Genomic DNA, 25,001 nt, shown 5'->3' on the forward strand with positions numbered 1-25,001 from the left:
CCAGGTTTATCATTTCTTCTTTCCTTTGATTTCTCATGTGATCTTATTAGATTTCATTACATATCTCTGCTTTTCTCTCTTTGTTTAGTCAAGCTGGAGCAAAGTATTCTGTCTTCTCTACATGCATCCCACTTTCTGTTTCTAGCGCCCAAGAAGGAATTTTTCTTCATTATATTTCGAGTCTCAGTAGTCTCCTTTGGCAACTTTTCACTTCTTCAATGTCATGGACTTGGGAATATTTGTCTAACTCTGGGAGAGTGTTTTTTCTTTCCCTACTGGATAGCGAGGTGGTGAGAGTCTGACGGACAATGCCTTAACAGTAGCTTAGGTCATTTGTCAAAGTACAATGAAGAATCTACTCTTCACATGGCATGTGGTTGGATTAAAAAAAAAAAAAACGCATTGTGTGTATTTTTTCTCTTGGATTTCACTCTACTTTCAGGGGAAGAGACTCGCAGCTTCTGGGCTTTGTCAGCGGATAGTACCTTAATGGGATGTCCCTCTTCTACAACTTTTTGTTTTCGCTTTGACCTCGCATATGCTTCGCTTAGTCTCTTGCTGCAAAGACAACGGCAGGAGTACATGTCCTCTGGCAGCAGGTATCTTACGGTCTTCTTCTTCTCTATCTTTTTCCTCGATATTTTCTCTTGGGTTATGACTTTCTTTACATCTCTCTGATATTCTCTCACCTCTCATATATTCTCTCCTATCTGGTTATTTTTCTCGGATGGAATCCCTCAGTTGCCTATGTAGTCTAGAGTGCAGCACTCTGGTCTGCTGGTTGAGATTGAGCATCCTCTCTGTAGGTATGTCTCGAGAATATAGAAAGTGGACAATTTTTCTACATAGGTACATGTGTATTACCACATTCGGAAAAGGTCAAATGACCCATCGAGCCCAAAGGGCACCTGCCTAGATTCCTAAACGGACAATCTTTCTATACATGTTATTCCTAGAACTGTGTAGTGGTTTATGGAATTCAATATGATAAAAGGTATTAATGAGGGTATTAACAAGTGTCTACATTGCATTTCAGTTATTCACGTTTCCTCTAATTGGTGTTTGCGGCAAGAATTTCAGGTGATCTGCTTGCAGAGGCAGCAGCTACAGATGATTGTTCTATCTCATTTCAATTGCGCTCTGAGATATGTTTTCTCCATATTCTGTAACTGCAGCGGCTGGCACTTTATTTGCACCTTTAGTCAGCTTGGCGGCAGGGATTTAGATGCTTTCTTCTCCTGCATAGCATTTTAGGCTATGATAATTTATTGAATTGTACTCTTGTTTTCACCTTTTTAGTTTCAGGTGATCAGGTGCTTTCTCTCTGTCAGTTTTTTTCTTTCTTCCAATCTGCTGTTAGGTCGGCTAGGGTATCTGTAGGAGTGGTAGTTCAGTATTCCTGTTGCCATTTTTCTCAGCTGAGGTGGATTCTTGGCAGATTTTTTGTTTCAAGGCGGCTCTGCCTTTAGCTTTGCAATCTTTCTTTCAGCAGTTTTTCTAGAGTCTCCCTGTCCTTCGCGCTGCACAGCTAGTGCGGTAGGTAGGGGACAATAGTCATCGTCGCTTGGACTTGTAGGTTTTTTTTGTTTTGTAGTCATCCTATTTGGTTTGTTGGCGGCTCTTGGATCTTCAAGCTTTTGGCTTCGTATTCATCCTAGTCTGTTTTCAGGTACTCTTCCGCGTTCTCAATGCCAGTTCCTCCCGTAACATTACTGCTCTGGTACTTCCCAAGAGTCCAATGCTGGTCCGGTCCGGAGGGACGCTAAGGAAGGAGAAATTAGACCTTACCTGCTAATTTGCTTTCCTTTAGTCCCTCCGGACCGGACCAGGCCCCTCCCATGTTTTGTCATTTTTTCAGCGGAATAGTAAAATAAATAAATAGATAATAAAAAAAAAAAAACAACAAGCAGCTTGTATATTTAGCATTTTCAGTGACCCATGCCACATCTCTAGTTGGAGTTGCGGGTGGGTTCCGTTGCTGCTATATATGTGTACGTATGTATGTATGTATCTATACAACTTTAAGGGGACCTTACCGCTTCTCTGGTGGGAGTTGCTGGTGACCTATACTTCAAGTGAGCCATACCACTTCTCTGGTGAGAGTTGCTGGTGACCCATACTTCAAGTGAGCCAAGTGAGTCATACCTCTTCTCTGGTGGGAGCTGCGGGTGAAGTATGATACAAGTGAGCCAAGTGAGTCATACCTCTTCTCTGGTGGGAGCTGCGGGTGAAGTATGATACAAGTGGCCTATACCACTTCTCTGGGGACAGTTGCTGGTGACCTATACTACAAGTGGGCTATACCTCTTCTCTAGTGCTGGTGAGCTAGAATATGAGTGAGCCATACTACTTCTCTGGTGAGAGTTGCTGGTGAGCTATAATACAAGTGGCCCATACCACTTCTCTGGTGAGAGTTGCTGGTGAGCTATAATACAAGTGGCCCATACCACTTCTCTGGTGAGAGTTGCTGGTGAGCTATAATACAAGTGAGCCATACCACTTCTCTGGTGAGAGTTGATGGTGAGCTCTAATACAAAAGGGGCCATACCGCTTCTCTGGTGAGAATTGCTGGTGAGCTCTAGTACTCGGCTTTGTCGAGGAATTTGTGGCTGCTAGGATTCCATACGGCACAGAAGGTTTCTCTCTTTCTTTTCTGCTTGGTTAGTCAAATACTGAGGCTAGGGTCACATGACCAGGGCTCTTATTGGCTCTCCAGAGTCACAAGTTTTTCTCAGTCTCTACTACTACTACTACTACTACTTAGCATTTCTATAGCGCTGCCAGGGTTACGCAGCGCTGTACAAGTTTAAACACGGGGAGGGACAGTCCCTGCTCGAGAGAGCTTACAATCTAACGGTAATAGACTACGCAGTCAGTGTAGGTAACAGGAATGGGGAAGGTGGTTAGGCGCCAAAAGCAAGGGAGAAGAGATGGGCCTTGAGTAAGGACTTGAAGATGGGCAGGGAGGGCGCATGGCGTATGGGCTCAGGAAGTCTGTTCCTGCTCAGGAAGTCTCCACCTGCTGGTAGGCGAGCACAACCCAAGAGTCCAATCCTGGTCCGGTCCGGAGGGACTAAAGGAAAGCAAATTAGCAGGTAAGGTCTAATTTCTCCATCATCCGCAAAAAGGCAAACCTTAACTTCTAACCCTTTGGCAATGTCACTCACAAATATATCAAACAGAATCAGCCCCAACATCGATCCTTGAGGCACTCCACTACTCACCTTTCCTTCCTCTGAGTGAATTCCATTAACCACCACCCTCTGGCATCTGTCAACCCGTTCACTACTTTGGGTCCTAACTTTAGCCTTGCAAGTTTATTCAAGAGCTTCCTATGAGGAACCGTGTCAAAGGTTTTTTTGAAATCTTAAGTAGACTACATTTAGCACATGTCCTCAATCCAGTTCTCTGGTCACCCAGTCAAAGAATTCAATCGGATTTGTTTGACACGATTTACCGTTGGTAAAACCATGTTGTCTTGGATCTTGTAGTCTATTGGATTCCAAGAAATTCACTATGCTTTCCTGCATTGCTTCCATTACCTTTCCAATAACCGAAGTAAGGCTTACCAGCCTGTACTACTACTACTGCTACTATTTAGCATTTATATAGCGCTACAAAGTATACGCAGCGCTGCACAAACATAGAAGAAAGACAGTCCCTGCTCAAAGAGCTTACAATCTAATAGACAATAATAATAAAGCAAGCAAATTTAATTAATGTGTAGTTTCCAGTTTCTTCTTTCACCACTTTTGTGAAGAGAGACCACATCTCCAATCCCACGGAATCTCCGTGGTCTCCAAGGATTTATTAAATAAATCGTGAAGAGGACCCACCAGAACCTCTTGAGCTACCTCATAAGTACATAAGTATTGCCATACTGGGACAGACCAAAGGTCCATCAAGCCCAGCATCCTGTTTCCAACAGTGGCCAATCCAGGTCACAAATACCTGGCAAGATCCCAAAAAAAGTACAAAATTTTATCCCTTGCTACCTCTGAACTTGGCACCAAGTCTCGACCCAGTCATTGCGGGGGGAATCAGCTGAGTTGGATACGGTGCGTTCTGCCCCTGCTACAGTGGATTTTTACCCCCATTTTTTGTTGGCCATGTTCAGGGTCTTTGACTGGTGCGACAGAATCATATGATTCCATTGGCTGTTACCCCAGTTGCCTCCCACCATTTTTATCCATCCTTCCCCTCCCCCCCCCCCAAAAAAAAAAATGTAACCAGCAATTCACTGCCCAGTCCTTAACCAGGAGTCACAACTTGCACCCCAAAGCTTGGTCAACCGGCAGTAACACCTCTACAGATTCCCCAGGTCTCACCAACCTGAGGAGCAGGACCTGGATGCAGGGATCAAACTGATATTCCCCATAACAGTGCTATCACTGAACAAGCGGTCCAGCCTAAAAGCTTGCTTTAATATACAAGTTCTGAGCCTCATGTTTTTCTCCTGTCTACTCTTAGAAATTCCTAGTATAAAAATCCTAAGGGTTACCTGTTGTGCCTCAACAGTCCTACTTCTCTAAGGAACCTAAACTTACAGTAGCCTTATATAAAAACAGCTAATTATTGTGTCAGTCTTAACTCAGGGAGTGAGAGAAAATTAAGAATTGTATATTTTAAAATGCTTGTTAGGGACACTAGTCTTTTGCTGGTAAAAGTGATGTTCTTAGACTCCTGGTCTGAGAAGTGAAGGGAGTTGAGTGGAGAAGCCTGTGAGTAGATAGTGTTGCTGGGAGTGTTCAGCAGGGAGATCCAGTGTAGGGGGTCTTCATCAAAAATGCGGTTTGTCGAATTGGATGTTGTAGAGGAGACAGGATCTCCGTGTTCAGAAGAGGTGCCTAATTGGCTAATGGAGGACAATTCTGACTTGGAGCGTGTTGGCAGGGATGAAGACTAGGTGAAGGACCTGCTTCTAGGTGAGGATTCCTCAGTGATCCGTATTTTCCAGAGTGACGAACTCCAGGAACTCATTTCCCAGGTCTCTGCTACTCTCCGGTTTAAAGATACTCTGACAGAGGCCCCGCAGATGGTGGATCCTCTTTTGAAGGGTGTCCACAAGTCGTCTAAATTTTTCCCTATGCATTAGGGATGTTATCCAGACCCAGTGGAAAGCTCTGATTGCCCCTTTTCATTTGGACCGTTCTATGATATGCCTATACCCTATCCTGGAGGAGGACTGGGAGCACTTGCGTCTGTCTCGGGTAGATGCAATTGTCTCCTCGGTGACTTAAAAGAATACGGTTCTGGTGGATGGTGGTTTGGCTCTATGGGATCCACAGGACCGTCAGATGGATACCCTGCTCAAACAGGGTTTTGATGTGGCAGCTCAGGAGTGCAGGTGACTGGCTGTATGTGGTAGCTTAGTGACCTAGGCCTGCTTCCGTTGGGTTGAATGTGTTCTTGATCATAATTGTACAGGCTTGTCTCTTGTGGACCAGGTAGTGGACAAGATTGTGGATGCACCAAGCAGATCATAGAGCACATTGGACAAAAAAAAACCAGATGCCTTCATCTCTAAGTCTATGGCTTTGAGTGTTGTTTCTCTGGAGGTCTGTCTGATTGCGCGGCTGATCTGCGGCCTCTAAGTCCAAGCTTTGCAAGTTTCCTTTTACGGTTTGCCCTATTTGGCGAAGAGCTGGGTAAGCTGATTAAGAATTTAGGGGACACTAGACTTCCCTGTCTGCCGGAAGATAAACCTTGTTTGGGGGCCCGGCTGTTAGGGGTTGAATTTGTGAGGCCTGGCAATATCGCCTTAGTAAGGGTGCTGCTAGTCAACAGCGCATTTGTTTCTTCTATGGGGGCTGCTGGAGCGGTCAGGACTCCAGTCCCTCCGTTGCCGCTGGCTGATCCATACATGTGAGGGTGTGGGGGTCCATCCTTTGGTTCCAGTGGGTGCTTGATTAAGGGAGTTTTACGAGAGGTGGACCCACATTACCTTGGACCAGTAGGTTCTTGAGGTCATTTGGGAAGGTTACGCTTTGGTGTCTGCTCATCCCTTGCAGGATGCGTTTCTGTTACCTCCTTGTTGAGCTCGCTGGAAGGTTCGCGTGGCGTGGCAGACCCTCCGTTGCCTCTTGTCCCTTTGAGCCATGGTACCCGTCCTGTCCAGCAAACTCAGGTTGGGCTGTTACTCCATCTACTTTGTGGTTCCCAAGAAGCAGGACTCCTTCCAACCCATTCTGGATCTCAAGGGCATAAATTGAACCTTATGGGTTCCGTCCTTCCATACGGAGACTTTCAAGTCAGTCATTATCACAGTCCAGCTTGGGGAGTTTCTCACCTCCATAGATCTCACCAAAGTGTATCTCGATATTCCCATCAGGCAGGCTCATCAGAGGTTCCTTCACTTCGCCGTTTTGGGCAGATACTATCAGTTTTATGCTCTCTCTTTTGGCCTGGCCATAGCTCCTTGCACATTTTCCAAGTTGATGGTGGTGGTTGCAGCGGCCTTATGGTGGGAAGGGATCCTGGCCCACCCTTACCTCGATGATTGGTTCATCAGCTCATGTAGTGCAAGTTGCTTCAGGAGTTGGGCCTGGTGGTCAGCCTGGCCAAGAGTCGTTTTCAGCCTTTGCAGGTCTTGGAATATCTGAGGGTGCAAGTCAACAAGGTACAGAGCAGAGGTTGTTTTTTTTTTTTTTGACAGAGGAGCATGTTCGGAAGCTCCAGGGACAAGTGTCATTTCTACTTTGTTCCAGGAGTCTGCAGGTTAAACAGTATCTGCTTTTGAAACAGTATCTGCAAGTATTAGGTTTTGGAGGTGGTTCCTTCGGCAAGGGCTCACATGCAGTTAGCCCTTCTCTCGTAGTGGTCTCCGCAGTCTCAGGATCTGGAGCAGAGAATGACATGGGGATGGGGAACTGCAGTAAATCTACGGTAAAAGAAAAAATGATTTGGCCAGTTTACCACAGGTGCGGGAACAAAACTCGCAGGAATGGTGGTAAGCTATGCCCCCCGGGGTAAAAAAAGAAAAAGCAGTTACTGTTGCTGCGGGTCCAGCATCTCTGTGCCTGCCTTCCTCCCTCCCTCTTGCAGTAGCTGTACCTTATGCAGCAGCCAGCTGAACCGACAGCGATCCCCACAGGCTTGCTCCAGGACCTTCTCTCTGCCGGGTCTTGCCTTCCGATGCAACTTCCTGTTTAGCGAAAACAGGAAGTTGAATCAGAAGGCAGGTTCCAGCAGAAAGAAGGCACTGGAGCAGGCCTGTGGAGATCTCTGTCGCAGGACTCACCTCTGCAATGTGCTGGAGAACCAGATATCGGCACTAGTCTTCCAGCAATAACACCACTGCAAATCCACAGGAACAGACCAAGAAAGATAGCGTGCAGACAGCAACCTTTGGTGAGCCAATCTGTAGAAAGAGCGTGAAGAAGTGAGTGTGCAAACATCTCTCCCATACTATCCTGATCCACAGAAACAGACTGCGCAGGTAACTCTAATTTATAACAATAATGTAATCTTCCTGCTTCCTGTACTTTATACCTGTGAAAGCTCCAACAAACTCCAGAACTGGATCCACAGTCTAGGTAGGTGTGCCCATCCAGGTTGGAAGAGAGCAAGAAGGTCATTACAGCTTCAGGATTGGAAACGTGCCTGTGTGCTGAGGATTAAAGACTACTTGATCTCTCCTCCTTAGGGTAGGAACACAAAAGTGCCAGAGGGGGGCTGCTGGACCCACAGAGAGGGGAGGGGGTACTGGAAATGAGGGAGGAAGCTGCTGGACCTAAATGGGGGGGGGGACTGGAGAGAAGGGAGAAAGGCACTGGACTATTGGGGGGAGGGAAGAGAGAGATGCTGGACCTATGGGGGAAGGGTTGGAAGGAAGGGAGAGAGAGGCACTGGGCCCATGGGGGGTAGGGAGGAAGACACTGAATCCATAGGAGAGGAGTTGCTGGAGGGAAGGGACACAGATGCTGGACCCTTGGTCAGGAGCTAGAGGGATGGGAGAGAGGTGCTGGACCTGCAAGGGGGGAAGGGACATAGAGGGGCAATGCCAGACATGGGAGGGGGTATATGGACACAGAGGGAAGATGCTAGACCGGGGAGAATAGGAACGCAGAAGGGAGATGCTGGACTTGGTGAGGGGGCATAGGGACACAGAGGAGTGATGCTGGACATAGGTGGAGGGGATAGGGACATAGAGTGGTGGTGGTGGTGATGATGAATTTGGGGAGTTGGACAAAGAGGAGATGCTGGACAGAGAAGTATAGGGGACACAGAGAAGAGAGATGCTGAACATGGGGAAAGATAGGTACACTGAGATGGAAGATAGATGGTGAGCATGGAGAAAGAAGAAATGTTAAATGGACAGGAGACCCTGGCGAGTGAGTTGGGAAGAGAGAGGGAAACAGAAACCAGAGCCTGGGACCAACATGATCTGAAAAATAGAATGACCAGACAACAAAAGGTAGAGAGAAATTATTTTATTATTATTTATTTATTTATTACATTTGTATCCCACCTCTTTGCAGGCTCAATGTGGCTTATAATTCGTCATGGATAATTGGAAGTAGAAAAGAATATACATTTGGTTTATGGAGGGTTAGGGTTACGTGGTGGTGAAGTACATGGTTGTATTACAGCAAAAGATGTTATAAGACATTCCTATGTATATTAAAGATGGTACAGTTACATGTGTTGATCTTTGTGATAAATCTTGTCGAAGAGATACGTTTTCAGTAGTTTGCGGAAATTGGCCAGTTCATGGACAGTTTTCAAGTTGCGTGGTAGTGTGTTCCATAGCTGTGCGCTCATATAGGAAAAGGTAGATGGATGCAACAATTTGTATTTCAGACCTTTACAATTGGGAGGATGAAGATTGAGGAATGTGCGAGAAGATTTTATTGCGTTCCTGGGTGGTAGTTCTACTAGGTCTGACATGTAGGCTGGAGCGTCTCCATGGATGATCTTGTGGACTAGGGTACAAAGTTTGAATGTGATGCGTTCTTTTCTATTTCGTGATTAGAATATGTCAGGTTTGAAATGTGTATCCTGCCAGAGCTGGTGGTAGACGTGGCTAGGGCCCAGGTCAGAAATTTTGGAGGGGACCCCCAGAGCCCACTACTAGGCCATGCCTTCTTCAGCTACCAGCAGGCTTAGGGCTGTCTGGCCAGGGGCCAGTTTTCCTAGTTATAACCTCCTTACTCCATCTCTGGCATGTGTGATCTTTATATTTTGCACGGTATAGGAGGAAATGCATACCTTTCTATTTGTGGTGTGGCTCCTTGTACTTTTAGGTTAATATGTTTATCATTTTTGGTCAGCTATTATGTATTTGGTATTTGTGTTCTGTGTATGTTTGACCAAGATATTCTGTTAGCAAGAATTTTCTATGTTGCATTCTGTAGTAATTTAGCTTGTTCAGTCTTCCTGATAGTGGAGGGGATATTTGTGAGGGGAGACAGGTACTTTTTTGATCCTTGTTCTGTATTATTTATGGTTTATAAAATAGTTGTACAGAATATTGTTTCTTTTATACTTTAATAAAATAATTTAAATATAAAATAAGAACTGTTTTAGGTTTGTGGGGATGGGGTGGGGACAGGGATGGGGAAGTTTGTCACTGCATCATTCTCTAATCTGGAACTCAAGTTGCCTCTCTCTACCTTCGTGAGGGCCAGTTTGCACTGGTGGTTGGAATGCTCTCATCTGTTTGGCACCTCCGACATGGACAGTAGTGACCACAGATGCCAGTCTCTCTGGCTGAGGAGCTCATTGTGCGGATCACATAACCCAGTGCTGGTGGTCAGTTGAGGAAGCAGCCTTGTCCATTAATGTCCAGGAAACTAGAGCGATCCACCTGGCCTTGAGCACACTTCAGGAGCACCTCATGGGGAAGATGTGGGTGTTCCATGACAATGCCACGGCTGTGACATATCTCAATTGTCAGGGTGGCATGACGAGCCCTCAGGTCATAGAGGAAGCGGCCCTTCTCTTTGCTCTCAGTGGCTCACATCGTCAGGGTTGACAATGTGCAGGCCGACTTATCTCTCCCAGCGTACCTTTAGTGTATACTCTAGTGGATCCTGCTCTACTTCTATCCCACTGTCAGTTGGTGTACCTCAGGGATCCGCCCTGGAACCTCTTCTTTTCTCCATCTATATTTCTTCTGATCTCATCCCATGGTTTGCAATATCATCTTTACGCTGATGACTCCCAGATCTACCTCTCCACACCAGAAATCTCAGCCAAAATCGAGGCCAAAGTATCAGCCTGCCTGTCTGTCTCAGCGCCATCTGAAACTAAACATGACCAAGACTGAGCTTCTCATCTTTCCCCCTAAACCAACCTCTCCTCCTCCCCCATTCTCTATTTCTGTGGATAACAATCTCATCCTTCCTGTCTCATCAGCTCGTAACCTTGGGGTCATCTTCGACTCCTCCCTCTCCTTCTCTGCACATATTCAGCAGACTGCTAAAACCTGTTATTTCTTTCTCTATAATATCAGCAAAATTCGCCCTTTCCTTTCTGAGCACAGTGGCCAATCCAGGTCACAAATACCTGGCAAGATCCCCAAAAAATTCAATACGTTTTATGCTGCTTATCCCGGAACTAAGCAGTGGATTTTCCCCAAGTCAATTTAATAATGGTATATGGGCTTTTCCTTTAGGAAGCTGTCCAGACCTTTTTTAACCCCGCTAAGCTGCCTTTATCACATTCTCTGGCAACGAATTCCAGAGTTTGATTACCTGCTGAGCGAAGAAACATTTTCTCTGATTTGTATTAAATTTATTACTTTGTAGCTTCATCGCATGCCCCCTAGTCCTAGTATTTTTGGAAAGCGTAAACAGATGCTTCACATCTACCCGTTCAACTCCACTCATTATTTTATAGACCTCTATCATATCTCCCCTCAGCCGCCTCTTCTCCAAGCTGAAGAGCCCTAGCTGCTTTAGTCTTTCCTCATAGGGAAGTTGTCCCATCCCCTTTATCACTTTCGTTGCCCTTCTCTGTACCTTTTCTAAGTCCACTATATATTTTTTAGGATGCAGTGGCCAGAATTGCACACGTTATTTGAGGCGTGGTCGCATTTTGTCTTATCCTTATTCAGAGATGGGAGTTACTAGTGAGGTAATTAAATTTGCTGATGACACAAAGTTACTCAGAGTTGTTAAATCATAAGAGGATTGTGAAAAATTATGAGGGGATCTTACGAGACTGGGCGTCCAAATGGCACATGACTTTTAATGTGAGCAAGTGCAAAGTGATGCATGTGGGAAAAAGGAACCCGAACTACAGCTAAGTGATGCAAGGTTCCACATTAGGAGTCCCTATCTTCACCTTCTGCTAGGGGGCAAAGCCCATATGTCTAGATTGGTCTGGTAGGACTCAAGGAAAGAAAATTAGCAGTTAAGACCAAATTTTTCCGTAGAATGTCTGTCTGAAAAAGGAGATTGTATGTGTGTGGGGGCAAGGGAGGTAGGGTTGGCCGGATTGGCCAAGTTAAAGTCCTGACTTAAACCCTGTTGAAATATGGCAAAACTTAAAGTGAATTGTTCATGCAAGGAAGCTCTCAAATGTCACAGTTAAAACTTCTGTATGAGAAGAATTGACCAAAATTCCTCTGGGGCAATGTGATAGACCGATCAATAGCTATAAGAAACATTTAGTTGAAATCATTATTGTTCAAAGTGCTGTCATCAGTTTCTGAATGAAGGGTTCATATATTTTTTTCACAGAGGATACTTATTGTTCAATCTTGTTGATATATTTTGATTGGTTTCCTTGTTTGAATTGTTTATTCAATGGGGTTATCTTTTTCTCTTATCAAGGTCTAGATTAGGATCTTCTCATTTTTAGGTAGAAATTGTGCTAAAATATAGATCATCCTCAGGGGTTCACAGACTTTCGTAGTACTGTGTATTGCTGTTGATCCTATTCACATCCATTGTTTAGACAACATTAAATCCTTCTTTTAGCTTCTGCTTCAGATACAGACTTGCACTACACCTTTGTTAAAAAAAGTGTCCTTTTTGTTTTTTTTGTTGATCAGGTAAGCTGGCTGTCAGATCTCAGCCGCAGCCACCACTTCCAGATTCTAAGTGTGTCTACAGATGGAAAGATACTTGTGTGGCAGCTGGAAGGAGAAGGGCATCTTACACTTATTAATGGCTTTGCTCTGATTGCTCAGCAAATACCTCGGAATACAAAGGTGAACAAGGTATGTTCCAGAGAAATCCTAAAAAATGTAACTATCTGAAACTGACTACAATTGGTGTCAAATGTGTGTGGGTGGGGTGGGGTGGGGGTGGGGGGGTGGGAGGAAGTCTCTAGTGAAAGTTGAAATGAAGTTCCTAATCTTCCTGTTAGACCAGTCCAGACATGGGTTTGTGCTCCTTAACTAACAGATGGAGACAAAAAACAGCTTTTTTTTGCTGACAAGTAGGAGAGATGGCATGCAAACTTGTTGGGGATATCTTATGCCAGAACCACTGTGCATAATGCTCTCCTTGAGCCCAGAGAAACCTTTGGAGATTTCCCCCAAGTATGGGTAGGTATTCACATTCTAGGTAGCCCATCCCATTTATTCTCAGTCTAAAATAATACATGCTACAGTTGGATGCTTCTTTCCTCTCCAACTATGGCAGGGAACAAACCTGGATGCCATAAGAACAAGAGTAGCCATACTGGGTCAGACCAATGATCCATCTAGTGCCAGTGGTGTGCTGGTAAATTTTTAACAGGCTCTCTCCTCCATCCACCTCTGCACCCCCTATCCACCTTTGTGCCGCTGCCCCCCCCCCCCCCCCCCCCCCCCCCCACACACACACACAAATTGCAGAGCTGGCTATTCCTAGGGAGAGAGTTAGCTGGTAAAGTATTAACAACATGTAATTTTATTATACATTATTGGTACAAAGGACCTCTGTAGAAACCAATTTACAAACAATATCAAAAAAATACAATATTCTTTACTGTAAATTCCAAATGGCCAATTGATTTTCACACAATGCTTTGGTTGATTTTTGCCGCACTCTTGTATCTGTAGCCAACCTATGTTTGCTATTCATCCAAGATTTAACAAATGGAGTTGCATCCCAATCTGCTAACTCTTTTCCCAATAAATTTTATTACTGACCAGACAGAGATATGAAACAAAATATTTTGTTTCATGCAGATTTCTTTTGTTTATACATAAATGGGCTATATAAGCCCCTAATGCAGCCCATATTGGTTTTCTTATATTTTGTTCTTGTGATAACTTATACTGTGCCAAAACTGAAAACTCTTACCTCTGTCTGGTCGGTAGTAAAACCACTTCCCCCTGAAACATGTTCAAAACAGATGAAGATCTGATTCCATGTGTGCCCCAAATGAAAGGAGAATTTAATTCTACTTCCATTTAATTTCAATATTCCATCAACTTTATAGATTACAACAACAGTTAAGACGAACCCAGCAGGAAACAGGATATCCTCACTGAAATTTGGCCATTCATGCCCATTGCCATTGTCCTCTTTCTCCCATCCAGAGTAGTGCTCTATCTTGCCCCCACCCCCCTGGGCCCCGGCCCCCTAGCTGCAGCTTGCTGCTCTTATCAAAGTAGCACTAGCAGCAGCAGCAGAAAATAGAATGAAAAATGTTTTTAAAAGTTAATTTAAATAAATAAATATTAGATCGCTGCGGGGCCTACCTGGCTGGAATGGAAGTGATTCACAGTGAAGATCCAAGATTCTTCTGCGACGATAGAAGACCGGTGGCCAGCAGCGGCAGGGGTGTGAGGAGACTGAGACGGAGTGCACTAGCAGTGCAGGAAGCAGAAGGCGCCAAACACCTGAAGGACTCAGGACAGAGCCGTTACCCAAGCAAGAGAAGGGCGCACTCAGTGGCGTGCAGGGTAACGCAGGGGGAGGAAGCCAGCGTTGTGACGTTATGGGTCATCATCATCATGGGCGGGACTCGAAGACCGGAGAGGCGGGGAGAGAGCGAAAGGAGCTGCAGAGGAGGAAGTGGCACTGGCAGAGGCAGAGAGAGTGCGAGTCAGAACCGCTGGGAGGAGACAAGTGAGCGGAGGTAGGTAGGTAGGTCAACTTAATGCGCGCACCGGTGCAGCACGGAGGGAGCAGAAGTTAGGACCCCCCTCCACCATATTGGTTTGCGCTTTCACCTGGGGCAGTCCGCCCCCACTGGAACCAGCCCAATGCAGCACGAGGAGGCCTCCCACGTAGGGGAAAAAAAACGCTCTGCAGAGCCGGTGCGAGCCGGCTCGAGCACACCACTGCATCTAGCCCACTATCCTGTTTCCAAACAGTGGCCAAGCCAGGTCACAAGTACCTGGCAAAAAACCCAGTTGGTAGCAACATTCCATGCTACCACTTCTGGAGCAAGCAGTTGCTTCCCCATGTCTGTCTCAATAGCAAACTATTGATTTTTTCTCCAGGAACTTCTCTAAACTTTTTAAAACCCAGATATGCTAACCACTGTTACCACATCCTCTGGCAAAGAGTTCCAGAGCTTAACTATTCTTTGAGTGAAAAAATATTTCCTCCTATTTGTTTTAAAAGTATTTCCACGTAACTTTCTTGAATGTTCCATAGTTTTTGTACTTTTGGAACAAGTAAAAAATTGATTTACTTCTACTCGTTCTGCACTACTCAGAATTTTGTAGACCTCAATCTTATCTCCCCTCCTTCGTCTCTTTTCCAAGCTGAAAAGCCCTAACCTCTTTAGCCTTTCCTCATATGAGAGGAGGTCCATCCCCTTCATTATCTTGTTCGCTCTTCTTTGAATCTTTTCAAATTCTGCTTTTATCTTTTTTTAGATACAGCGACCAGAATTGAATGCAATACTCAAGGTACGGATGCACCATGGAGCAATACAAAGGCATTGTAGTATTTTTGGTCTTATTCACCATCCTTTTCCTAATAATTTCAAGCATCCGGTTTGCTTTTTTGGCCGCCGCCGCACACTGAGCTGAAGATTTCAGTGTATTATCTACAATGACACTCGGATCTTTTTCTTGAGTGCTGACCCCCAAGTTGGACCCTAGCATCAGGTAACTATGATTCAGATTATTCTTTCCAATGTGCATCACCTTGCATTTGTCTACGTTAAATTTAATCTGCCATTTGGATGCCCAGTCTTCCTTTCAATTTCCTCAGGTCTTCCTGCATTATTTCACAGTCTGCATGTGTTTTAACCACCTTGAATAGTTTTGTGTCATCTGCAAATTTAATCGCCTCGCTCGTCGTTCCGATTTCCATATAATTTATAAATATGTTAAATAGCACCAGTCCCAGTACTTTCCCTGCGGCACTCCACTGTTCACTCTCCTCTATTGAGAGAAATGACCACTTAACCCTACCTTCTGTTTTCTTTCCAATAACCTATACCAGAACCTTGCCTCCTATTCCAATGACTTTTTAATTTTCTAAGGAGTATCTAATGAGGAACTTTTATCAAACGCTTGCTGAAAATCTAGATACACTATATGAACCGTCTCACCTTTATCCACATGTTTATTCACGCCTTAAAAGAAACAAAGGAAATTGGTGACTCAAGACTTCCCTTGGCTAAACCCATGCTTATTCTGTCCCATTAAACCATGTTTGTCTATGTTTTCCATAATTTTATTCTTTATAATAGTTTTCACTTTTTTGCCCGGCACTAACGTCATGCTTATCGGTCTGTAATTTCCCAGATCATCCCTAGAACCCTTTTTAAAAAGCGGTGTCAAATTGGCCACTCTCCAATCTTCAGGTACCACAGACTATTTTAACAACAGGTTACATATTACTTACAGCAGATCGGGAATTTCATACTTGAGTCCTTTGAGTACCCTTGGATGTATGCGATCCAGTCCAGGTGATTTACTACTCTTTAATTTGTCAATTTGGCTCAGTACATCTTCCAGGTTCACTGAGATTTCTTTCAGTTCCTCCGCATCATCATCCTTGAAAACCAATTGCGGTACAGGCAGATCTGTTGCATCTTCTTCTGTAAAGACACAAGCAAAGAATTCATTCAGTTTCTCCGCTTAGGCCTTGTTTTCCCTGAGCACCCCTTTGACTCCTTCAAGATCTAATGGTCCCACGGATTCCCTTTCAATCTTTCTTCTTCTGATGTACCTGAAAAAGTTATTGTGAGTTTTAGCCTCTGTGGCAAGTTTCTCTTCATATTCTTTTTTAGCCTTCTTTATTAATGCTTTATATCTGACTTGCCAGTGCTTATGTTGCTTCTTATTTTCTTCATTTGGGTCCTTTTTTCCATTCTTTAAAGGACAATCTTTTGGCTGTACTAGCCTCTTTTACTTCACTTTTTAACCGTGCTGGCTGTCGTTTTCTCTTCTTTCTACCTTTGCAAATACATGTAATGCACAACTGGTCTGGGCCTCCAAGATGGTATTTTTGAATAACATCCATGCCTGATTTAGTGTCCTAACCTTAGCAGCCGATCCTTTTAGTTTCTTTTTAACCAGTTTCCTCATTTTATTATAGTTGCTCTTTTGAAAATTAAATGCAACTACAATAGATTTCCATTGCAGGTTCATCCCAGATAGTAGCTCAAACTTGATCATGTTATGATCACTGTTTCCCAGGGGACCCAACACCGCCACCTCTCGCGCTATGCCCTGCACTCCACCAAGGACCAGATCCAAAATGTCTCCCCCTGTTGTCAGTTCCTGGACCAGTTGCTCCAAGAAGCAGTTTTTATTACATCTAGAAATTTTATCTCCCTGGCACTCCGTGATGTAACATTTATCCAGTCAATATTGGGGTAATTGAAATTGCCCATTATTATAGCGTTGCCCAATTTGCCAGCTTTCCTAATCTCTGTAAACATTTCTTCATCTGTCCATTCTGTCCTGGCGGACAGTAGTACAGCCCTATAAGAATACTCCTTCCTTCACACATGGAATTTCTATCTATAATGATTCCATGCTGCTATCTGTTTCATGTGGAATGTTTATTTGATTCAGTTTGCTCTTTAACATATAGCGCAGTCCCCCCTCCAATTTGATCCTATCATTATTCGCTTGTTCAGAACCCTTATTTTATCATCCTCACTTTAATATTCCCTTATCTCATGTTTGCCCTGTTTGTCTGTCCTAATTAGATTGTAAGCTCTGTCGAGCAGGGACTGTCTCTTCATCTTCAAGTGTATAGCGCTGCGTACGTCTAGTAGCGCTATAGAAATGATTAGTAGTACAATTTGTACCCTGTTAACACAGTGTCCCATTGATTGTCCTCTTTCCACTAAGTCTCTGAGATGCCTATTATATTTACCTCATCATTTAGTGCTACATTCTCTAACTCTTCCATCTTATTTTTTTTAGGCTTCTAGCATTTGTATACGTGTTCTTTCAGCATTGTTGAAACCTCTCTACTGGGATTCCGTAAATGTCCTGTTTCAATCGTTTCTTGCTTTTTCTTTCTTTTTCTTTCTTGCTTCCTTTCTTCCTTCTGTACCTTGGGAGCTCCCTTATCTATGCTGTCTTCCTGCGGGTCCATCTGTGGCACTGATGAGAGAGGCATCTCATGGAGCAAAGCCCTACACCTGACCAGATGCTAACCCCTTACTGATGGTGGTAGAGGTTGGAGTATCATGTGGTCACCAAGTTTGGGATGAATGCTCCTGGTCATAATCCTCCTGACTTTCTTCTCCAAGCCACATTCTAATTAGAGGAGGCCCTGCATATGAGTATGGGTCCATTTTCACACTTGGTAGGACCTCTGTAAAACGATGCAACTTATAATCATGATCAATCCAAAAAAATCTGTGTGCATGCTCTGTTCACATGCTTTCCAATTGGTTAATTGATTTTGTAGATTTCTGCATTGCAGCTTTAGCAAACAATTCCCTTGGAAAATCAGCATGTACCATCTCAATGAAGGCTATTTCCATTACCAGCCTTTGTGCCATTTCTTTACCGGGCATTTGCAAGGCCGCAACATGGTCCTCTATTCATACGTTCATCTGACACTGCTACTTGGACGTGTCCTCATCTTGGAGACAGCACCTTTGGACATTCAATTCTTTGGAACCTCTTTGCTCACTAAGATCAACTGCCACTTCCATCTGTCCTCCTTATTCTCCTGGGACATTAACTATACCATGTCCTAGGATGACCCTCAGTTTTGAAGTTACTAACAAGTGTGCTTGCATCTCTCTTGTCTATCTGTGAAGAAAGCAGAGTTGCTTACTTGTAGCAGGGGAATGCAAGAACATTTTCACTCCCCTACCCCTTCCACATTCAGTACAAGAATGGCTTGTGTCAGCTCTGCAGTGAGCTGAGGAAAAGGGCAGGGCCTGCACTTTAGGCAAAACTTCAGCCTTATGCCCCCATCATAAACTCTTCCCAGAATAATCTTGTTGGATAGGCTATTTGAAAACTGCTTACGTTCCCAATCTGTTTGAGTTTGTTTGGCTGTAGGACGTATAGTTTTGCTTTGACTGACTGCAGCTGCTTATTGGTATCCCCCCCCCCCCCCCCCATTCCTCTGAAGTGGCTGCTTTAGGTAACTGCCTAGTCATGCATATTATTTGGGCTGGGTTGCCTAGAATTTGATTACCCATGCATGCTCTGGGACACCTCCAGAGGTTTTGCTGGACTCAAAGGAGAGTATTCTGCAAACTGGCTCCTATGTCACTGACAAATCTGGCTATATTCCCCTGCTGTCTATGGAGTGTACCTATTATGACATCCTTGCAAGAGCCCTGGGCTTGCCGGTATTCTCTCTCCAGCAGATGGTGGCAACTTCTGGATTGTTGCAGTAGGATTTTTTCACCTTCCAGGGCTTGGCATTCCATGATTGACCTTGAATGGCCCGCTGGTGGGAGAGGAGGAAATAGGGGAGAGAGAGAGATTTGGGGAACAGTTATGGTAAATGCTGCATTGCATTAAGCTGTCATTTTCACTTTGAAGTTAATATATTGACTAGTTGAGACTGCACCACTTAAATATAGCAGTGTTTTCTTTCTCCTTTTGCTTGTTGGGGAGCATAAACCCACATGGCTGGTCTGGACTAGCAGGACTTGAGGAATGGAAAATAACAAATAAGAGTACATTTCTCCTTTTCTGTAAAAGTTGGTTTATCACTTTACCCTCAGCCAGTAATACACAAGAATTTCTCAGCAGACTGGGGTCAATTAATAAAAGATGGAATAAGGCTGATGGGACCTTTTATTTTTCTCTTGCACTTTCTCCTAGAATAAGGTGTATGTGTGTGTGTGTTGTTTTTGATTCTTTCTATCCAGCACAGCAGAGGAGATGCTGCCTTGGGTGTGACCTCACTCTCCACATCTAAGTTTGATCCCAGCTTATTTATTATTGGTATGGAAGGTGGACATGTGCTGAAATGCTCGGCCTCAGTAGAGAAGACCGCGCTCAGTAAAGACCCCTGCTCAGTTCTGCTAAAGGCACCAGCACAATTCACCTATTTTCCACATGGGGGTCCTGTGCACTGCGTTGACTGCTCTCCTTTCCACAGGTAATAATGCATAATTCAAAGTCTCCAGATAATTAGGGACAACAGTGCTAATATTAATAAACCAAACATGGCTATGCTTCAGCCTAGTGATTGCAACAGATTTACTTATATCCACTTGGGCACATTAGGCTGCAAGCATTCTCCAATGTGTTTGATGGACCACAGTAATTTCCCTCTCTTCCTAGTTGGTACCAAGATACTGAAGATTTTTGAATGTGCTACACCAGCTCTGTTTTGGTCTCTCTCTCTCTTTCTCTTACCATCTATTGGTAGCATCGTGTAGCAGTTTTGAGATTTTGATAATTATGCAGCCTTAGAATATGTCCATCCACAGGACCCTTTACTCATCTACAACATTTTGGATCCTCCATGAGCATTTCTCCTCAGGATCTCTTTAATAAGGTTGTGATAGACACAAATAATTCTTTGCAGGCACCACTGATGGAATACATTCAGTTTTTGCACTGTTTATTGTACTTTTCTATGTTTTACAGTCATCGATCACGGTTGGTAGGACAATAGCTTTATAGAGTTATTTTTCATTTTAGTGTGGATTGTTGACTATGGAAACATAGAAACGTGATGGCAGAGAAGGCCCATCCAGTCTGCCCATCTTCAATAACCACTAACTCCTCCTTTTCCTAAGGGATCCCACTTGCCTGTCCCACGCTTTCTTAAATTCTGGTAGTCCTCATCTCCACGACCTCCACTGGGAGGTCATTCCATGCATCCACCACCCTTTTCGTGAATGAGTATTTTCTTAGATTTCTCCTAAGCCTATTTCCTCTTAACTTCATTCCAGAGTGTTCTTTCATTTGAAAAAGGCTAACCTCTTGTATATTAACACCACTAAGGTATTTAAACATCTCTATCATATCCCCTCTCTCCTGCCTCTCTTCTTGTTGAAATACTGGTCGCTTTTCTAAGCCTATAATTGTCATCCCTCTTGATAGTGCCATCACTGAACATAAGGCTGCCTAGATAGGTGAAGTTGTCTTCATTTTTGAAAAATTGTTGGTTAATAGTTACTCCTTAGCATTGCATCAGACCCTCGGATTTTGTTCTTCTGCCAGCAGGTAGAATCTGATAACTAAAGTTGTGATTTCATTTTTTTGAGAAATACTGACTGGCCAGGGAGCTGCACAGGATTCCAGCAGGTGGTAGGTCAGCTATCCTGTGCAGCCTAGTGTGGTCTGAGAGGAATTTGGTACAAAGAGAGAAATTTAAGGAGTTCTACTGTGCTTCCTGCCTGGAAATGTCACACCTGGGCTTTCTAGGACATAAGTATATAAATACGCAAGTGTTGCTGTACTGGGACAGACTGAAGGTCCATCAAGCCCAGTATCCCGCCTCCAATAGTGGCCAATCCAGGTCACAAGTACCTGGCAAGATCCCAAAACAAAACAATACATCTTATGCTGCTTATCCTAGAAATAAGAAGTGGATTTTCCCAAATCCATTTTAATAATGGCTTATGGACTTTTCTTTTAGGAAGCTATCCAAACCTTTTTTTTAAAGCCCGCTAAGCTAACTGCTTTTACCACATTCTCTGGCAACAAATTCCAGAGTTTAATTATATGTTGAGTGAAGAAATATTTTCTCTGATTCATTTTAAATTTACTACTTTGTAGCTTCATTGCGTGGCCCCTAGTCCTCATATTCGTGGAAAGAGTAATCAAGCGATTCATGTCTACCTATTCCACTCCACTCATTATCATATCTCCCTTCAGCCTTCTTGCCTCCAAACTGAAAAGCCCTAGCCGTATCAGCCTTTCTCCGAGGACAAGCAGGCTGCTTGTTCTCACGACTGGGTTGACGTCCACAGCAGCCCCCACCAACTGGAACAAAACTTCGCGGGCGGTCCCGCACGCAGGGCACGTCCATCGCACATGCGCGGACGTCTTTGCGCCCGTGCGCGACCGTTCCCGCTCAGTTTTTTTCTATTCGGCGCTGGAGAGAGACGTGTTACCGTCTCTCTGTCAGCCCTGGAAACCGGATCGCGGCCTAGCCGCGAGTTTTTTTTTTTTTTTTTTTCTTCTCTTTACGAACGCGTTCGCGTACTTCTTTCTTTCTTCTGTAAACAACAAAAAAAAAGTTTGTCCCCTTGTCGTCTTTTAGCCGTGGGGGCGCCTCGTTGCTGCCTTGTGGCTGCGCGGTCGTTTCTTTTTCGGGTGTGCTTTTCACCGCCACCATCGACGACTTTGACTTCGCCAACGCGATTTTTCCGTCGATGTCCTCGAAGGTCCCGAGCGGATTCAAGAAGTGTGGTCGGTGCGGCCGGCAGATCTCGCAAACCGATACCCACGCTTGGTGCCTTGGGCCGGAGCATAATACCAAGACGTGCACCTTGTGTCTTGGCTTGCGGAAACGGACACAGGTGGCGAGGCAAGTTCTTTGGGACCGTCTTTTTGGAACTTACGCCGGCCCCTCGACGGCATCGGTGTCGACGGCCGGATCTTCGGTACCGGTACCGATGTCGATGAAATCGGCACCGACCCCAGGAGTACAGGTACCGTTGGCCCGCCGGCCTGCCGGCGACGGTGGGGGTGAGCGGCCGCGCGGGCAATCGGCCCCGGCCACTCCCTCTACCCAGGGCCATCGGGACCGAACCCTGTCAGACCCGATCCCTCGGGGGGGGGGGGGGGGGTTCTACCTCATCTTCATCTCTACCGCCGAGCGCCGATGACGGGCACCGAAAGAAAACCAAGAAGCACCGTCATCGGTCGCCCATGGCGCACGGGACTACCAGCTCCGGTGCCTCGAGAGATGATTCGACGCCGAGGAAGCGGCAGTGCCGAGAGGAGCGTTCCCCCTTGGTTGAAGAGGTGTCGCTGCGTCAGTCCATGGGTGCTTCGGTACCGTCTCCTCGACCCGAGTAGCTTCCGGCACCGACACCCACACCGGCCCCCCTGCCTTTCCCGACAGCGGGCCTTGACGAGTGCCTCTGAGCCATCCTTCCAGGGATTCTGGAAGGGCTGATGCGCCAGGCTTTGCCGGCACGGCGCTGTTGATGGAGGCGCCGGTGTGCTCTAGCCCGATGCTGAGGCCTCAGATGCCGACGCCGCTTGCGGCACCGGTGTTGACTGCCACGCAGGTGGAATCCCCATCGACGTCGATGGAGGGAGCTTCATCCCCGCCGGCGCGGGAGTCCACCGCTCGACGCCATCACCGGGGACTTGGTTCCTCGCAGTCGAGACGGGCCCGGTTAAGGTCTGAGCTGCAAGAGCTCATGTCCGACACCGAGGAAGAGGCCTCATGGGGGGAGGAGGAGGACCCCAGATATTTCTCCTCAGAGGAGTCTGAGGGCCTTCCCTCCGACCCCACTCCTTCACCGGAGAGGAAGCTCTCGCCCCCTGAGAGCCTCTCCTTTGCCTCCATCGTCAGGGACATGTCTATTTGCATTCCCTTTCCCGTGGTCTCTGTGGATGAGCCGAGGGCTGAGATGCTCGAGGTCCTCGACTATCCATCACCACCTAGAGAGTCTTCCACGGTGCCGTTGCACAATGTCCTCAAAGACACTGCTTCGGAACTGGCTGAAGCCATTATCTAACCCCACCATCCCCAAGAAAGCGGAGTCCCAATACAGGATCCACTCTGACCCAGAGTTGATGCGGCCCCAATTGCCTCATGACTCGGCGGTCGTAGACTCTGCTCTCAAGAGAGCACGGAGTTCGAGGGATACCGCCTCGGCGCCCCTGGGGCGGGAGTCTCGCACTCTGGACTCGTTTGGGAGGAAGGCCTACCAATCTTCCATGCTCGTGACCCGCATTCAGTCATACCAGCTCTACACGAGCATTCACATGCGGAACAATGTGAAGCAACTGGCGGACCTGGTCGACAAGCTCCCTCCGGAGCAGTCCAGGCCCTTTCAGGAGGTGGTCAGGCAGCTGAAGGCGTGCAGAAAGTTCCTGTCCAGGGGTATCTATGACACCTGTGATGTGGCATCTCGAGCTACGGCCCAAGGTATAGTGATGCGCAGACTCTCCTGGCTGCGTGCCTCTGACCTGGACAACCGCACCCAGCAACGACTGGCGGATGTCCCTTGCCGGGGGGATAACATCTTTGGCGAGAAGGTCGAGCAGTTGGTGGACCAACTACACCAGCGGGAAACCGCTCTCGACAAGCTCTCCCACCGGGCGCCTTCAGCATCCACCTCAGCAGGTGGATGTTTTTCCCGGGCCAGACAGGCTGCGCCCTACGCCTACAACAAGCATAGGTACACCCAGCCGGCCCGAAGGCCTCCTCAGGCACAGGGACAGTCCCAGCGCGCTCGTTCCCGTTAACAGCGTGCGCCCAAGCAGCCCCCGGCGCCTCCACAGCAAAAGCCGGGGACGGGCTTTTGACTGGATCCATGGGAACATAGCCGCCATCAAAGTGTCCGTACCGGACGACCTGCCAGTCGGAGGGAGGTTGAAAGTTTTTCACCAAAGGTGGCCTCTGATAACCTCCGACCAGTGGGTTCTCCAAATAGTGCGGTGCGGGTACACCCTGAATTTGGCCTCCACTCCACCAAATTGCCCACCGGGAGCCCAATCCTTCAGCTCCCATCACAAGCAGGTACTTGCAGAGGAACTCTCCACCCTTCTCAGCGCCAATGCGGTCGAGCCCGTGCCACCCAGGCAGGAAGGGCAGGGATTCTATTCCAGGTACTTCCTTGTGGGAAAAAAAACAGGGGGGATGCGCCCCATCCTAGACCTGAGAGGCCTGAACAAATACCTGGTCAAAGAGAAGTTCAGGATGCTTTCCTTGGGCACCCTTCTACCAATGATTCAGAAAGACGATTGGCTATGTTCCCTGGATTTAAAGGACGCTTACACTCGCATCCCGATACTGCCAGCTCACAGACAGTATCTCAGATTCCGTCTGGGGACAAGGCACTTTCAGTATTGTGTGCTGCCCTTTGGGCTTGCCTCTGCCCCACGGATGTTCACGAAGTGCCTCGTGGTGGTTGCGGCGTATCTACGCAAGCTGGGAGTGCACGTGTTCCCGTATCTCGACGATTGGCTGGTCAAGAACACCTCGGAGGCAGGGGCTCTCCGGTCCTTGCAGTGCACTATTCACCTCCTGGAGCCGCTGGGGTTTGTAATAAATTACCCAAAGTCCCATCTCCAGCCAGTCCAATCTCTGGAATTCATGGGAGCTCTGCTGAATTCACAGACGGCTCAGGCCTTTCTTCCCGAAGCGAGGGCCCACAACCTCCTGTCCCTCGCTTCCCAGACCAGAGCATCTCAGCAAGTCACAGCTCGGCAGATGTTGAGACTCCTGGGTCATATGGCCTCCACGGTTCATGTGACTCCCATGGCTCGCCTTCACATGAGATCTGCTCAATGGACCCTAGCTTCCCAGTGGTGTCAAGCTACCGGGAATCTAGAAGATGTCATCTGCCTGTCCCTCAGTTGCCGCAATTCGCTGCACTGGTGGACCATTCGGACCAATTTGACTCTGGGACGTCCATTCCAAATTCTGCAGCCCACGAAGGTGCTGACGAAGGATGCATCTCACTTGGGGTGGGGAGCTCATGTCGATGGGCTCCACACCCAGGGGCTGGGGTCCCTCCAGGAA

At 46.3% G+C, this 25,001-nt stretch overlaps 1 protein-coding gene across 2 annotated transcripts in view; it reads left to right on the plus strand.

Annotated features, from left to right (window-relative positions):
• Positions 1-25,001, plus strand: part of WDR34 (WD repeat domain 34) — a 126,621-nt gene that overhangs the window by 88,731 nt on the left and 12,889 nt on the right. For both annotated transcript variants that reach the window (XM_030207914.1, XM_030207913.1), the window contains 2 exons: positions 12,002-12,169; positions 19,207-19,439. In XM_030207914.1, coding sequence (XP_030063774.1) covers positions 12,002-12,169; positions 19,207-19,439 — 401 coding nt within the window. The remainder of the gene's footprint in view (positions 1-12,001; positions 12,170-19,206; positions 19,440-25,001) is intronic.

This window comes from Microcaecilia unicolor, chromosome 6 (assembly GCF_901765095.1).
Source record: "Microcaecilia unicolor chromosome 6, aMicUni1.1, whole genome shotgun sequence".
Taxonomy (NCBI): domain Eukaryota; kingdom Metazoa; phylum Chordata; class Amphibia; order Gymnophiona; family Siphonopidae; genus Microcaecilia; species Microcaecilia unicolor.